Below are 17,365 nucleotides of genomic sequence, written 5' to 3'. Positions count from 1 at the left end.
TGCTCCTTAGCCCTCTCCCCCAGTCCAAGCCACCATCATCCCCTCTCATTCTCTCTTGCCTCCATCATGCTTAGTCACAGCCACACAGCCACGCCCCGGGCCATCCCCATGGAGCAGTCAGAGGGGTCTCATCCCCGCTTGGCCTTGAACCCCCAGCACCTTCCTGCTGCTCTGCGGCTGAAGATGAGGCCGCCAGGCATGGCCTGCAGGGCCCGGCCCCATCTCCTGCCTCCTCCGAGGCCCCTCTCCTGCTCGTCGCCTTCCCTCCCACCTCGGGGCCTTCCTGCCCCTCTCTCCTGGTGAGCTCCTCCTCAGTCTTAGCTCACTCCCTTCCTCGGGCCACCCCCCCTGGCTCTGACCAAGCAGCGCCTTCCATTTTCCCAGCGCACCCCGCTGGTCTGCGCAGCGGCTTAGCACTCGCCTCTGCAACCCGCTGCGCACCCTGCGGGCCCAGCTGAGTCTGTCTGCTCTGGGCCATTGTCACCCCGGGCCTGGCACAGGCCAGTACAGCGTGGTGCCTGGGGAGGACCTGAGTGAGTGAAGAGTCTAGGGCCAAGGTTGGCAAACTTTTTCTTAATGGTAAACATTCTGGGCTCTGGGGGCCATAAGAGTCTGTCACAACTACTCAACCTGCCACTGTAGCCAGGAAGCAGCCATAGACAATATGTAAGCAAATGGGCACAGCAATAAAACCTTATTTACAAGAACAGACAGCAGGCTGAGTGTGCCAACCCTTGGTCTAGAGAAACAACAGAATTCATTCAACAGCAAAAGGAGTGTTTCTAAGGAAACGATTTTCCATGAGAAAGGGCTGTGGCTTCCTGGAAATCGCTGGTAACAGCAGGAGAAGGTGGTTCTGAAACAAGCCCCCACCTGACCCTCAGACAGGTGTGACTTTGAAGGTGACAATTATGGATCCCCTATGACCTTGCCCCAAGAGGCTCCCGCGTGGCTTGCAGGTGAAGGCCATGACCCTGGGAGGCAGACAGTGTTGGGCGAGGGGTAACAGTGTCCAGGCGTGGAGTCTGAATTCTGCTTCCTGTTGCTCCCATTCAGGGAGGGAGGTGCCTTGTTTGAAGTCAAGCCCAGTCTTGGGAGGGGTGGGGCGCCAGCAGTGACCCGGGGCGAGCACCAGACCATGTCTGGGGGCTGATCTCTTACGCTGTAGCAGCATAAGCGCCCCAGTGAGAGAAGGCATCTGAAATTAAGGTGTTAGGGTCGTTTCTCATTGCATTATCTATTAAAAGGTTCTTGTCGGTATGTCCCTTTTAACCCTATAATATTGCCTTTTCATAGCTGTGACTTCTGTGATAATTCCAAACCTAAATGTTTAGCCAGATAAGAGACTCTACTTCATGGGCATTGGAGGTGTCTGAGACCTGGGAACTGCCTTGGAGGGTGGCCTGATGGTGTGAGGGCGCTGCTGGGTGACCCTGAGGGATGGCCCTTCCAACCGCTCCTGCTCATTTAATCCAGAGCCACCAGACCAAGTGGCTTGGACAGGACAGAAGGTGGCTGCCGCTGCGTGAGCACAGAGGCCCAGGAGCATGTTCTCAGGCTGCTTGAGCTTGGCCATAGGGTGGGGGACAAGCAGGTCTGCTGGGTCACAGGGCCAGTAGCCCTCAGGTGATGCCAGAGCTAGCGGTGGGGGCGGGGGGGGGGCGGGGGAAGGAGTAGGTTAGGCCTCTCCTTATATGTGGTGGATGGGGACAGAGCAAAGGTACACAGTTCCCGGTGCCTTAGCCAGCACTCTGAAGCCAGGCCACCAGGGTTCACAGTCCAGGTTTGTCATTTATATGCTGTGTGACTTTTGGCAAGTTAGTATCACTTGGTTGGTGCCTTGAGTTTCCTCATCGGAAAAAATGGGGGTGATACAGGCTCCCACCCTGAGGGGTCATTGTATGGAATAGAATGCTTGGCATGCTGTGAGCACTCCGTGAGTGTCAGCTGTCGAGCAGCCCCTGGAGCAGAGTGTGTCAGGAATCAGGATGGCCCCCCCAGAACCCAGTCCTGGGTCTTCCCTCGAGTCTGGGCTTCACACCCAATTACAAAGGGGACCTCGTGTCTGGATGGCACAGGGCCAGGGAGAGGGCATGAGCTGCCTGTTTTCTCCAAGGTCAACAGACAGGAGGGCCCTCTCTGTGGAAGAGTTTGGACCCCAGAATGAAGGAGTTCCAGCTAATGGCCGTCTTTCCCAGACGCGTTGCCCAGACAGGTCTGCCCAGCAGCCAGAACCCTAGACTCCTCAGCCCCTTCTCCAGTTTCCCTTCGCCCTACTTAAAATTAAGTCAGAGGCCCTCGGACACCCATGTCAGGCAGGGCCATTTCCTTTTTTGACACCTGCCACTACACCCAGCTTTCAACTCCTTGGGGACTTTGTGAGAGGCTGGGACCAGGTCATTCACCCTTGAATAAAAGGAAAGCAAGGTGACTGGGCTGGGAGCATGGACTTAGAGGGACTGCAGAGGTGTCTGCCTTTCCAGTGCTTCTCCTCACCTTCCAGGGCAGGCGGGCCTTGTCTCCGGGCCTGGGGAGCATGGGCACCATGTAGCAGGACGAGAATTCCCAGGGCTGGGCCAGAGTGCGAGGTGGGGTGAGCCACGAGCAGCCTGCTTGGTGTGGCCCCGAGCCTCAGGAGGGCACGGCTGCGGGCTCTGCTCTGCCCTCTGGGTGCTGAGGCAGCACATACTCACGGAGGCTTGCTGTGCCCCTGACACTTGGTTGTGGGGATATTGCTCTGAACCAACAGGTAAAGGTCACACTGCAAACACAGCCACATGACATGGCCTGGAATCGGTCCCTGCTAGCGATGCTGCTCCCTCCTCGCATGGGGCCCCAGCAGCTGGGGAAGCACGGTGGCGGTGGCGCGCGCTGTGGTGGCCTGGCTGACTCCCTGCAGGTGGCCGGCCTGCCTGCCCTCTCGCTGTGTGCATCGCCAGCCCTGAGCGTGTCTGACCTCTGCTACTTGGCTTCCCCGATCGGAGCCTTTTCATCAGTGGGGAAGCCCTTTCCTGGTGGAGGGAAGGCATATCAGCAAATCGGAGATCAGGGTTTCCAGGCTTCACTTTATCAGGAGGGATAACCGTTTCCCATGAAAATGAGGTCCCATGCTTTAGTGGAATGGGATTATTAAGACAAATTTGTGAAGCAGAGACTGTGTTCTAATGCACAGAAATCCAAAGTGTCCGTCCTCCTCTCCCTGGCCCATCCTTCCAGCTCAAAAGGGGTTTGGACGGGATCATATGTGACGGGAAAGAGCTGGGTGGACTTAATCTCTGGATGGTGGCTGCCACTGAGCATCTTGGCAGAGTAGGCTGGGGGCGCAGGGAGTAGGGAAAGTGGACACCAAACACAGAGATGACGTGACTCTTCCAGAAGCTTGCCTGGGAAAGGGGAGAAGCTGCAGGTTTGAGAAGGGTGGACTTTTTTTCAGCCTGTTTGTCTCTAACGTGCTATGAAGCATCCCCTCATAGCTCCCAAAGGAAGGACCCCCAACACCCTCCCTCCATTCAGGGGGCTGGAGGTGAAATAAGCGATGCTTTTCTGTTCAAAGAAATTTAACATCATCAGATTTAATGCCATATTTCTACCGAGCTGAAGTATGGGCCCCCCATGGAACTAAGTAGAGGCCTCGTGAAATGCGTGGCACCCCTGGTATTGACATTGGCCCAGCACCCACTGCCTCCACATTTGGAAATTCTGTCCCTGTGAAGAAAAAAAAAATTTTAAGTGTGTGTGTGTGTGTGTGTGTGTGTGTGTGTGTGTTGGGAGGGGGATGGTGCTGGGCAGAAGAGGAAAAGCTGGCTGGCTCCCCCACTGGGGCCTGGAGTCCAGAGCCATCGGAAAAAGTCTGGATGAGGAATGATTTTGGAGCTTGGCTCAGTGTGAGTTTTGCAGCAGCCAGTGGAAACTTCCAGGAATGCTGCTCTGGGCCAGCCGGGGGCTGTTTCCGCCGCCACTTTTATGAGCTGCAGACCCCCTCCATGGCTGACCGGCCAGCAGAGGGGAATGTGACCGTCTCTTTCAGCTCAGCTCTACCTCTCAGGGTGCAGTTCATATTCCACAGGCAGTAACTTTTCAGGCTCTGTCCTGTGCCCCAGGGCTCAGAGCCTTTGCAGCCCGGCCAACTCATCTAGAAGGGGCCAGCCGCCAGGAGGAGCAGCCTCCATGAGCGGCTGACATCCATGCGGGATGCTGCAAAAATTTATAGCAGTCTTAGAGGGGAAACTCCCTCCCAAAATGTTTCAATGTTTTATTAAATATGTGAAAGGAAAGTTTCCTTTCTACTGGACCAAGGCCCAGAGCCTCCATGGAGCCTCAGGGAAGGTGGCAAAACCTCTTGGGAAAGCCCACAAATGAGTAAAATTAATAGAAAGTTTTGTTTCTTAATCTGACCCCTTTCTGATGCCGGTAGGCTGCATGGCACAGGAACCAAGCCTGCTTCATTCACAGTGGACTTGCCCAGGGCCTGGTGTGGGCCTGGACACCACTGCCCCTCTGTCAACGCTCTGTCCAAAGCCAGAGGAAGGGGGCAGCTTTCTGCAGCCTTGTCTGGAAGCCAGGTTCACAGGCCAGCTGTCATGCTGGGTATGCAGGAGAGGCCAGGGAGCAAAGGCTCTGCCTCTGGAAGTCAACATGACAGGCATTGTCATGGTGGACAACATGGGCACCATGCTGTCACCTCTCAGTCTCCGGGACTGCTGTGAGCTCGGCATTATCCTTCCCATTACAGAGGAGAAAATGGGCTCAAAACTGGGGAATTAGGGCCTAACCCCCAAACAGCACATTCCTGCAATGGTCCTCAGTGGACTCAGACAGGCAGAGGCCCTCCTGGGCTCAAGGGCCTGGGAAGCCCCTCCAGGTGTAGAGATAAAGGGCCTGAGGTGTGGGCAGGACCCAGGTGGGGCGCCTTCTTTCATGGATGCAGTTTTCTCACCTTTGGAATGGAGATGCTTGACGGTCTCTGGTTGGTTATGGACAGAGCCTGGCCCACATGAGCAAGTGGTTCTGCTCTGGAACTCCAGTCTAAATGCCAGACCACCGGGGCTGGGGATTCCTCACCCTTGGCTGTCTTGGGCAATGACCGAGGACTAGGGGACCTGCTGCCTACTTTCCCTCACTATGTCCTTCCCGCTGCCCAACAAACATCAGAGAACAACCATCCCGAACCAGCAGGAGTGGACATGAAGACCAGAGACGAGGCGCCAGGAAGGAGCCCTGGGTGGGAAGAGCTGGCATTTGTTCAGCGGGCTGAGACAGCTGAGCGGGACTGCCTGAGGGCAGCCCAATGGCCCCTCCATCCCCTGAGCTTGACCGTTTATTTTGCAGACAGTCTCCCTCCTGGAGCAGCGGTTGACACTGACAGAAGACAAGCTGAAGCAGTGTCTGGAGAACCAGCAGCTAATCATGCAGAGAGCACCACCATGATCAGGGGAGCGAGAGTCAAGAGCTCGGTCGATTTGGGGGGTGACAGGCCGGGGATTTGTACTAGGGAACTTGGGTAAATAAATAAAGGGGATTCAACTCTGGGAATCACATCCATCCCAGAGCCCCAGGGGTCCTGCACCTCTGCCCTCCACCCAAGCTGTCCGCACCTGGAGACTCTCCACTTGGCTGTGGGAGGCCCCACATACCCACAGATGACCACGTTTAGTTTAATGTGAAGGAGCCACTTGAAAATGTTTGCTACCTTGGAGTCCTAAGCGGAGTCCACTTTTCCCTTACGAACCTTTCTACCGTATGACTGGCTTCCCCCACCGACCTTTCCCAGCGTAGAAATGGACTACTCATTGGTTGGATGAGCCAGGAGTTTCCTATAAATCTGACAAAAGGCCCAAAGTGGGCCCATCTGTCTCTGATTTACCCAGGAACAAGCACTCTGGAGAGGGGGGTGGCTTTGCAGTGGCCTTGATTTCTGCCCCACACATGTTCACTGGGGCCTGATGGCTTCCTCCTCTGCATGCATGAGGGCAGAGGAAACTGAACATTAAAACGGACTTGATGGAGCTTGTCAGTGAAATGGCTTGTTCTGAGTGAGACCTAGTCCCCCCATCCCCAGGACCTATAAAGGGAGAATGAAAATGGCTTCTTGGGAGGGCCCCTGCCAGGATCACCTCTGAAGCCCAGCACACCCTGTTTGCAGCCGTTCGGGGTCTTGAGGAGCAAGGACAGCCAGAGCCCCTGCCTACACCCTGTCCCTCTGGCTGGCCTGGCTGGCTGCTTCAGCTGAGACCTGGAGGCCTCAGGCACCTGCCTTTCCTCTTGCTCGTGAGGGTTCCATAGTCAGCTTCCGCTGCATCCTTGCAGGAAAGCCAGGCAAGTGTTTCCCATATGTCTGGGTGTCGTCCATGCCTTATGCATTCAGCTTCTTGGGGCCCAGCCAGCCAGAGAGGTATTTACCCTCCAACACACCTGCCCTGCCCTGGGGCCTGGGGGGAGGGCGGTGTTAGATCTTCCCGGGAGCTGTCAGTACCAAGCAGCTAATGAGGTTCCCAGCCTCTGCAGCTTCCAGGTGGGAGCAGAGTCTGAACGCCTAAGAGCTTGGGCTGGCAAGAGGCAGCCTATGTTGAGTACCGATGAACGACAAGCCTGGAGGAGCTGCCTCTTCCACCTGGGTGGGGAGAGAGCTGTAGTCTGCAGTTAGGCCTCAGGCTCTGCCTTTGGTCGAGCCGTGTGACCTCAACGTGGTGACATAACCTCTCTGAGCCTCAGATTCTTGTGTCAGGTGGTGGTGGTAACCACCCCACCAGGTGGCGATGAGGTAGGTACTCAACAGAGGCCCGTGGCTCCCCGCCCCCATCAGTCCCTCTAGGACGATGTGGGAAGAGGCTGCAGGCTCAGGATGCTTTGGAGGCCCCCAGGAACCTGCTGCAGCCTTCCCACGTGGCCCTGCTAGTGTGTAGAAGAGCCTGGAAGTCCTGCTGGTCTAAATTGGCAGGTAAGACCCTTGGCTGTCTCGGGAGGTCATGGGCTCCCCGTCCCTGGAGGCTTTTAGGGAGTCTGGGCAATGCTAAGTCAGCTTGCTCAGAGGGGACACAGCTTGTGGGGCCAGGCTTGTCATCCCCTCCCATGCTGGCTGCCCTGCCACTGATGAGACATTGGCTGCCGTGTTGCAGCCAGTGGAGCTGGAGCTCCCAGGTGTTGGGGCTCTGGTGATCCGAGCAGCCAGCCCAGGCGAGATCCTCTCCAAAGACACAGATGGTGCAACAGGACAGGAGCAGGGTCTCCAAGGCATTGTGTAGCAGCTCTGCTCACAGGCCAGGCAAGGGTTGCCACCCATCGTGTCTTCAGTTTATATCAGGATCAAGTTTCGAATTTTTCTCTGAAATCTCCCTTTCTCTGTGGGAGAAAATGAGGATTTTTGAGGGTCTGCTAGGGATTTGGGAAGTGGCCTGGGAGGTAGTGGTATACTGTTTTCCCCTGGAAGTCCCATCACCATTGTCAGATGTAAACAGTCTGGAGAGGGGTACTCACCACCACCCCCACACACAGCACACCCCTTGTCTGGTAGGACAGTATTGTCATGTCCTGGGACAATCCGACCTGGACCCTCCCAGATGGAGGCGGGCCAGAGCCGTGGCCATGGGCTTCTGGGAGGGCTTTGCACGAGTGGCCGGGCCAAGCCCTCCTGAGGGGTTTCCTGCCACTCACACCTGCCTTGACGGAGCCACCAGACAGATCTGGAACTGGGGAGAAGGATGGTTCTTGGAGAGCTGCATATGTCTTTAAAGCAGCACAGAGACCTGCCATCTCCAAGCCTGGGGGTCAGTGTGTGTGACCTCGCCAAGGCAGAGCTGTGAGGGCTCAGGCTCACATTTGGCCATGTTCTTCCCCAAAGAGTTCCTTTTTTTGCTCATGTGGGGCCTGACCCAGGACCTCACTGCTCTGAGAATCTAGGGGCCAGGTTGCTCCTGGCGGGAGGGAGACAGAAAACCCTAGGGTGCTCTGACCGCTCTGGGGACTGTCTGTCTAGCCTCAGTTCCAAGCCCCGCCCCCGTGAAGGTGCTGCAGGCCCCTGAGCTGGGCAACACGGTCTGGGCTGGTGGCAGGCAGGACTGACTATGGGGGGGTTGGGGAGGGGCCCTTATAAGCACAGGAGGAGTGGGGAGGCCTAGCGGGGCTTGAGGTGGCTCGGCCCAGTTGAGGGCCACATGACAGGGCCTGTGGCGTCTCCCCAGATGACACTCCCTGCTAGCCCTCCCAGGCAGCTCCCCTGTGGCCGGGGGCTCTTCCCCATCCCCCACCCATGCTGCCAAGCTCAGAAGCAGCCCCTGGAAATGTAAATGCCTCAGCTCAGCCGTCATCTCTCCTAATTTTGGATTTTGGTAACTGAGCTCCCAGAAAACCAAATTGCAAATTTTTTTTTTTTTTTTTTGTGCTAGGAAGATGTGTTTAGGTTAGTGGAGTTTTGTTAGGAAGTACATCTCAGTGGCAGTTCCCAGCCCCCACCCCCATCCCTTCATCCCCTAATTTTCCTAACATGTGAAGTGAAAGAACAGGTGTCTGAGATTTAAATTGCAATCCCCCACCTACCCGGTGCCAGATCCTCAGGGTTCCAGGGATGAATCTGTACTCCCTGCGGGAGAAACTGAGGGAGGCAGGTCATGTGGGCTGGAAGACCAAGCCAGAAGGCAGCAGCTGAGTCCAACCCCTGCCCATGGCAAGCCTGCCGCCCTTCATTACTGAGTCACCACTCCCAGGGGTATCTGACAGACAAAGTGCTGATGGATCCCTGCAGGCCTGTGTCCCTCCAGAGACTTGAGTAGCACGAGCCAGCCTGTCCTGGAAACTGCCATTCTCCCGCCCAGCACCATCCTTGTCCTGTGTCCCATGATCTCAGTGGGGGCGCGCTGCGTGACGGCAGGCTGGCAAGAGGGAGGAGCAGGGGAGTCCGGGTCGCTCTGGGAGTCACGGGCACCACCAGAGTCCAAATCCCGGCTCTGCCCCCTGCTAGCTCCATGACCTTGAATGAGCTCAGTAACCTTGTGGAGACCATTTGTGAGCTAGTGCCCGTCTCATCAGGCACGTGAGGCGCTCAGAGGGAGAATGTGCTCCGTGTGTGACTAGAGGGAGACTTCTGGCGGGTCCGACCCCTTCGCTGGGACTTGGCCTGTATGTCCATGGGGATGGAGTCTGGTGGCCCCAGAGTCCTTCTGGCTCTGAAATTCTGGGTGGCCAGGGTTACGGTCTCTTGACCCCGTGGCCCGTGCTACAGGGATCCCCAGTGGTGAGGAGGGAGTTGGGCCGGCAGACAGCCTTGCCCCACCTGAGGAGGCAAGCCCTCCAAGCCCACGTCTTCTGCTGTCACCAAGGCCGAGGCCGCCACTAGGGCCAGCACAGGCTTGCGGGTGGGTGTTTGTGATTGCTGGGAATCCCGGAAACCCAGCCCGCTGAGCCCGCGCAAGCATGGTGAGTCACACTATCCCAGCTCCCTGTCATTAACCTCATCTTCCTAAACTGTCTGCTCAAGATGGGCCCCTCATGGCTCCAGCCTTAACTGGTGGGTGGCCATTTAAGCGGGACAGAACTGGGCCCCGGGGTTTTCTCCAAGCACCCCCTCTCCACCCCACCGCGCCCCATGCTGCTGAGGAGGGAACCACCTTGCCAAGGCGTCAGTGTCAGGCAGGCGGGCCCCTGCTCACTTCCTGTGAGCATCACCGCCCTGACACAGGGCCTTGTCCCGTTGCTGAGTGGCCTCCAGCCCTAGCACCCCGGGCTCACTCTGCCGGCCACTCTGGGGGAAGTCTCCCTAGAGGCCCAGAACGTGGGGCACTCACAGCCATGCTCGTGCTCGAGAGGAGACTGGAGCCAGGCCAGACAGCCTGGGGCAAAGCCATGAGGAAGCTTTCTGTGCCGGCCCCTCCTCCGCTGTCAGCTGCTGTGTGGAAACACTCTCCCCGACCCTATTTACAGAGCCAGGCTGGGGAGTGGTTTCACTTCAGGTGAGGCCACCTCGAGCCCCTTCTGCCTGGGCAATGCCTGTAGCAGGAGGCCTCCCCCCGCCCCCACTGTCGCCTACCACCCATGAGAAATCTGAGCACTGTCAGGACGGGGGACCTGGGCAGGAGAGGAAGTCACATCTTCCGGCAGCTTTCCTTTCTCAGTCCTAGGCTGCTCTTGCAGGCACAAGTGCCTGTTCCTGAAAGTGGGACTTTGATATCTCTCATGGGTGCTCCGTGGGCAGAGGCTTGGCCTGCAGGAGTTGGGCCCGTGTCAGCAGTGTCACTCAGCCAACATACTGACATCAGCCCCTGGCCATCTCCATCCTTCCTCAGCTGGGCACGTGGACTCAGCTGAGGAATGGAGACTGACTTCAGAGCTGTGGCCGTCCCTGAGCACCTGGGGCCCACGTTTACCCAGTCCATGTTGTTCTCCTGGTCTCAGGCCTGGCCAAGGGCACAGGTGCCCTGCAGCTGCTCTGCTCACCTGGCCTCTCTTCCAGATCTCTGCCCTGCCCCTGCCCTTCCCTGGCTAGGCTCAACCCAGGGCCTTGCCTTGACCTGGCAGGCCTCTCTGGAACCATCCAGCTCCCCCAGAAGCTCCTGTGGTGCCCCACCCCACCTCTGCACCGAGCCCCTCAAACTGACCCCAGCCAGAGCCACCCGAGGACATGCCCTCATGCCCAGGGTTGGGATGGGAGTGCTGATCGTGTTCCCCGGGGCCAGCACACCCCCCACCCCTACCCTCACCCCCAGGATCATTCTCCATGACAGCTGCTGCTGGATTGGCTCCCCCAGAAGCCTCTGGAACTTGGAGCTAGAGAAGCAATGTAATTAGTCTTCCCAGACCCTCCAGGCAGCAGCTCACATGTGCCTGCTAACTGGAAACAGAAGGTGCTTTCTGTTGCAGAGGCCTGGGCTGGCCCGCGTCTGGGCTGCTGCTGTGGGACTTCTTGGCTGTAACTCTGAAGTTGACCTTTGCTCCCAGGATTGCCCTGGTTCTGGGGTTGGGTCCAGTTCCCTTCACAGTTGGGGTGTGCTAGGGTCGTTTGTGAGGTTCTACAAGGATGCCCATGCCCTTTGAGACATGTCCCAAAGTCTCCTTTTTTTCCAGTTTTAATATTTTTTAATTGAAGTATAGTTGATTTACAGTGTTGTTAATTTCTGCTATATGGCAAGGTGATTCAGCTATACATATATATATACATTCTTTTTTTAATGTTCTTTTCCATTATGGTTTATCATAGGAATTTTGTTGTTGTTTGGGGCTGTGTCAGGTCTTAGCTGCGGCACGCGGGATCTTCGTTGTGGCATGTGGGATCTTTCATTGTGGCATGCGGGCTTCTCTCTAGTTGTGGCCCACCGGCTCCAGACTGCATGGGCTCTCTAGTTGTGGTGCATGGGCTCCAGAACACGTGGGCTCAGTAGTTGCACTCTGCGGGATTAGTTGCTCCGTGGCATGTGGGATCTTAGTTCCCCAACCAGGGGTCGAACCCATGTCCCCTGCTTTGGAAGGCAGATTCTTAACCACTGGACCACCAGGGAAGTCCCATATCATAGGATATTGAATATAGTGCTCTGTGCTATACAGTAGGACCTTGTTTATCCACTCTATATATAAAAGCTTACATCTGTTAACTCCAAAGTCCCACTCCATCCCTCACCTAACCGCCTCCACCTTGGCAACCAAAGTCTGTTCTCTATGTCTGTGATTCTGTTTCTCTTTCATAGATGGGTTCACTTGTGTCATATTTTAGATTCTACATATAAGTGATATCATATGGTATTGGTCTTTTTGTCTGACTTACTTCATTTAGTAGGATAATCTCGAGTTGCGTCCATGTTGCTGCAAATGGCATTATTTTGTTCTTTTTTATGGCTGAGTAGTATTCCATCATGTATATGTACCACATCTTCTTTATCCATTCATCCATCGATGGACATTTAGGTGTTTCCATGTCTTGGCTATTGTGAATAGTGCTGCTATGAACATAGGGGTGCGTGTACCTTTTTGAATTCTAGTTTTGTCTGGATATATGCCCAGGAGTAGGGTTGCTGGATCATATGGTAATTCTATTTTTAGTTTTCTGAGGAACCTCCATACTGTTTTCCACAGTGACTGCACCAACTTACATTCCCAACAACAGTGTGGGAGGGTTTCCTTTTCTCCACACCCTCTCCAGCATTTATTGTTTGTAGACTTTTTGATGATGGCCATTCTGACTGGTGTGAGGTGATACCTCGTTGTAGTTTTGATTTGCATTTCTCTAATAATCAGCGATGTTGAGCATCTTTTTATGTGCCTATTGGCCATCTGTATTTCCTCCCAAAGCTCCTGTTGGGATAATTGCCTCTGGTTTGGGGGAACCTCAGCTATGGAGGCCCCTCTGGTGAGGGAAGGGGGCTTAGGCTGGGGCAGGTCAGGTGAGAGCCCTTCCAATCTGCCCACCACTCAGGCCATCCTGAGCTAGCCCCACAAGGAGCCAGGACCTGCTGAGATGATGCCTGTTCCTTTCCTGCCTGGTCTACTTCTGCCCTTGGCCCACTCCCTCTGTTCTCAACATAGCAGCCAGAGTCGGCTAAGCTGTGAGGTTAAAAAATAATAAATAATAAAAAGAAAACTTGTAAGATAGTTAATGCCATCCCTGCTCAACCCCTTCCAGCAGTTCCCCAGCCTCCTTCAAGTATAGGCCACAATGCTCACCACAGCCAAGAGGCCCTACTCAATCCTGCCCATTCCCCCACCCCCATCTCCTACCACCCTCCACCCTCCCTTCATGCCCCTCCCACCACACCAGCCTCCTGATTATTCCTTGGACACACCAGGAACATTCCAGCCCCAGGGCCTTTGTACCTACTGTCCCTACTGCCAGGAACGCTCTGACTTTACCTTTCTGTGCCTTGGCCTCCTCATCCACAGCATGGGGTAAGAGTAGTACTGGCCTCACAGGGCTGCAGGAAAGATTTGCTCTCACAATTCACACAAAGCTCTAAGAACAGACGTGGTGCCTGCAGGGCTCCAATCCATGGCCTGGGGAGGTGGCTGGAGGTGGGTGGGGGCTGAAGGTCTGGGCCCCCAGCATCAGAATGCTACAGGCCAGCCAGCTGACTACAAGGCCTACTCCAGGCTCAGCCTTGGTCAGCTGACTAGAAACCTGGGGTTCAACCAGTGTTCCTGGGAGGGACACCCTTTGTACCCCATGAGGCCCTCAGTCTGCTCCCTAACCACCATGGGTCTCTCTCATTGGACACCCCACTCCACATGCCAACATGGCTCCTAGACAGCCTTTTCCTAATGAGGCTTCCAGCCACCAGGCCAATCTGAATGGCCAGGCATGGCCCCCACTGGACAGGGAGGGAGGGTGGGGCAGCCAACCCCCATGCCAGGCCTCCCTGCCCACCCGCTAGCCGAGAGGGGCAAAGGTGGGGGTCAGGGCTGACAGGTCAGTGGCCTCGCTGCATCCAGGGCTCTCTGGTTGGGTAGGGGTAGCTGGGCTGGATCTGAATGAGGATCTTGCTGCTGGCCAGCTGGCTGGCTGTGGAGGGGCTTCATCATGCCCCCATGGGCCCTCCCACCCACCTGGTTCTATCCTGCCTCTAATGGCTCAGAACCCCAGTCAAGCAGGGCCAAGGATTTGGGGCTTTTTCTGCCTGGAGAGGAGTGGGCCCTCTAAGGGGTCTCCCCCCAAGACTGCTGGCCTGGGGGCCTCCTGCAGGGGCTGGGAGCCTGGCAGCCACCTTGTGGGGCTGAGCACAAGACTTCTGGGGAGAGTCTTCCCTCCACTCCCCCTCCCCCTGGCTTCCTCCTCCAAACACATGTTTCCAGTCCCCTCTCAGGCCCCTCTCCCCCTCCCCCAGCCCCTTCCCATTTCCTCTCAGAGGCCCTCACTCGCATGTGGAACTCATTAGGAGACCCTCAGAGCTTGTAACCCAACTCTGGCCTGGGCTTGAGGAGGGGGCCCTGTCCACAGCCCCCATGCTGAGAGGACCAGCCTCCCTGTCTGGCCCCTGTCTGGCCCTGTGCAGCCTTGAGCTAGAGACCACAGGAGCTGGTCATGGCCAAGAGCTGGCTGGTGCTGGTTGGGGGAAGCTGGCCAGGCTCCGACTCATCTCTGCCCAGTGCCCATTTAATCATCCTAGCCTCCCAGGAGCCGGGCTGGGATGGCAGTCGGACCTGCTGGTGAAAAGCAGACCTCAGGGCGCCTAGAGCCGGCCAGAGGGAGGGTGTGGGGTTCTGAGCAGCTACTTGATGATCCTCAGCTTCTCATCTGAAAATGAGAAAGGAAGTCCAGGGAAGAGAACATGGTATGAGCAGCCACTGGGCAAGACAAGGCTATTTTCTCTCCTGAAGGACAGGCTGAGTGCACAGTCCCATGGGCTGGGAGTGGAGATTATGCAAAAAACTGATGCTATGGTCACCAGAGTTTGGGAATTGCCAGATGAACAAAATTAAGCCAGCTATATCCCTGCAGGACTTCTCAGAGCCTTTAACACACTCCTATGCTATGCAGCTGGGGCCACAGAGTTCACAGTGTTTTTCAGACATTTGACCACATGACCCTCTCTATGAGGTGGGCCTAGTGTTCTATGGATCCCACTTTGGACAGTTCTACAGGAAGAGCCCTGAGGAGGCAGGAGCCATGGGTCAAAGACCCCTGATGGGAAAGCTCCCTGAGGGTCAGAGCAGGGGCTGTTGTCTGCTGGGTCTGAGCAAAGGGTGGGAATCGAATGGTGGTGACAGCTAAGGAAGGGTGAGCAGGAGGCAGCAGGGGGCTGGTGTGGCTGAGACTTGGAGGTAGGACCAGGCTGGAGCTGGGCCAGGGCCTGGTGACTCCGCTTCCCTCCCTCATGGCAGGTAGGTAGGCAGGGGTGGACACAGAGGCAGAGGCATGAGGCTGGTGGGCAGGGCCTTGCCCCATGGGGTGTTGGGCATGTCCATGGCCCCACATCAGCCTCAGGACAGGACAGCCACCAGCTGCAGGTTCAGAAGAGTTGCTGTCTCCTCTGTCTCTGTTTCTCTTCCTGTTGGAGCCAGCCTCTCTGCTCAGAGTCCGTTCTGCCCACACTCCCCGGCACAGCTGCTTACAAGCCCCCTTCCCAGGCCTCCCCTCCAGGACCCCTTCCCACAGGGGTCACTGCCTGCCCCCGGGGCCCTCTCCTCACTGTCCAGGCATAAGAGGGCTCAGCAGGGGGACATGAGCTCAGCCCTGGACTGGAGCCTTCACACAGCATGTTTCCTCCTGCCTCAAGCAGCCTCGCATGGTGTACAGTACCCCATTCTATAGAGGAGGAAACAGGCCTGGAGAGGGGAGGCCGGTGGTGGAGTCAGCATTACAGGCAGGCTCCCCAGTCTCCACCTCTCCCATCTTACCCATGCCCTGTCCCAACGCACATGGCACACTCACACCTTGGTCATCTGAGGGCCACAACGGGTTGTCCTGCTATGTCCAGCGCAGGGTCTGGCAGGTGGTCAGCACTTGACCTCGTCTGGTACAGGTGTCAGGCCAAGGCACTCCTGCAGTGCATGGGGGTGGTTGGGAGTCTGTGCCCAGCCCCTTAGGCGAAAGAGACCCTTCCCTCTGACAGTTCCGAGGCAGAACCTGCGTAGCTGCCCCGCACCCCTGGGAGTTAGGGTAGGCAGAAGGTATTGCCCCACTTTATAGATGAAGAGGCTGGGGCACCTCCAGGGGCCACCCAAGTCCACAGCAGCACCCCAGATCCGAGGGTTCCAGCTGCCTCCTACGTGGGAGCTCTGTGTCCCAGTAGTGCTCATGGCCTGGGGAATTCAGCCACTCCCCAGCCTGAGTTCTTGGGCCTGGCCTGTTGTTTCTGGGGAGGTTTTGACAGAGAGTTCCAGCTCTGGCCAAACTGCCTTCTCAATGCCTCACCCCCACCAGCCCTGGTCTCGGAGCCACCCCTATGGCTCAGGCCAGAGGGCTGTCCCATCTGGCAGTGGGGGGTCAGGGCAGTGCTGGCTTCTAATGGGAGACTGCATAAGCCATGGCAAGGGGCAGGGAGGTGGGAAGGGGGCCTTAAGCAGAGCTGATCCCTGGTCCTCCCTGTAACAACCTCAGAGGGCCCCACTAGGAGCCCTGAGAGTTCACTGGTCCCTCTTCTCTCCCAGAGGACCCTAGTCTTTGCAGGGAGGGAGTATCCCAGGTTTGAGGGCATGTGCCCCTCTGGCAGGAATAGGGCTGGGTGAGGCCACATCAAGAAGGGGAGTTCCCCAGACTGTTTCCTAGTGCTGCCACCCGTGCCTGCCTACCTGAGAACATGGCACATAGAGCTCCAGGCGACCGCTGGACAGCTGAGCCCATATGGGATGGTGCTGGGCATGAAACCTAGAATAGGGCTGAGTGCTGAGGCCTCAACACAGCAACCTTGTGTCAGGGCCAGGCCAGCTGGTTCCCAGGCCATTTCCCCAACCTCATCGTGGTCACATGATCACCGTCACTGTCACCATCAATGCCTTATAGGAGGAATTCCTGAAAAACGGCTGTGTGGACTGATGGGGAGGGGACCAGACAGGCCCAGGCTGGCAGTAGGCAGATGCTAATGAGGCAATTAGGCCTGGCAGCTACAGTGAGACCTACCAGGCACCGCCCTTTGGCCCACCCGAAGCAGACCCAGCCCAGACCCCTGGCACATCCGCCTGCCAGGTGCTTTGGGAATTCCCAGCCCCCTTCGCCCTCCCAGCCTCAGAGGTTGGATTGGCTTTATTGTCAGGAGCCTGCCACTGCTGGCTCTCCTAATCAAAAAACCATAGCTGGTTTGGCAAAGACGGACCAGGGCACCACCCCGGACTCCATCATTGCTCCTTGCCTTTGCTCTGGCTGGGAATCCCTGCCCGAGTCACCCTCCTGCCCCCCACCCCTGCTCAAACCACTGGGGCTCCAGGCCCTTCCTGGCAGAGGTGGCTTCAGAAGGATCAGAAGCTTCAAGTGGGAGGCCAAGGGTGATACGGTGGCCAGAGGCCAGCAGCCAAGACCCCTGCTCCCCTAAAGCCCTGGCTTCCATCCCTCAGAGCCCCAGGTGGGCTCATGAGGTGCTGCCCACAAGCCCTAAAGTGTCATAAGATGGAGGGGAGATCAACCCAGGGCAAAGATTCTGGTGAGCGGCATGCAAGAGGAAAGGGCTCGCCTTGACCTATGACTTTGGGGCAGGGAACCAGCCCAGCCAAACTTACCTGAGTCCTTTTCCTCTCTCCTCTGCCTTCCTCCAAACCCCAAGGAAATCAGAGCCAGCTGCCTGGTTTCTTGGGGCTGTTGAGCTGTTTCTCCTGGCCCTCTAGGGATGACCTCAGTGTCAGCAGATGGGGCTTCCCCCACCCATCCCAGCCCCTCTTCCAGGCTTGAGAGTGGTGGTATGCAGGACTGGAACCCAGGCTTGGGACCTGAGGGACCCTTGGGTCCACCAGGAGGTGGGAG

The 17,365-nt window shown here is 56.8% G+C and overlaps 1 protein-coding gene across 1 annotated transcript in view; it reads left to right on the top strand.

Moving 5' to 3' along the window:
* POC1A (POC1 centriolar protein A) overlaps window positions 1-5,532 on the top strand; it is a 75,795-nt gene extending 70,263 nt beyond the window's left edge. The window contains exon 11 of the mRNA XM_029243032.1: window positions 5,329-5,532. Within this exon, the coding sequence (XP_029098865.1) occupies window positions 5,329-5,427 (99 nt within the window). The 3' untranslated portion in view covers window positions 5,428-5,532. The remainder of the gene's footprint in view (window positions 1-5,328) is intronic.
* Window positions 5,533-17,365: the final 11,833 nt, after the last annotated feature.

The sequence above is a fragment of the Monodon monoceros genome, unplaced genomic scaffold, assembly GCF_005190385.1.
Source record: "Monodon monoceros isolate NGI ecotype Baffin Bay Population unplaced genomic scaffold, NGI_Narwhal_1 Super_Scaffold_3, whole genome shotgun sequence".
In the NCBI taxonomy this organism is placed as follows: Eukaryota; Metazoa; Chordata; class Mammalia; order Artiodactyla; family Monodontidae; genus Monodon; species Monodon monoceros.
The sequence above is the reverse complement of the archived record's forward strand: the minus strand, read 5'-3'. Positions and strand labels throughout refer to the sequence as shown.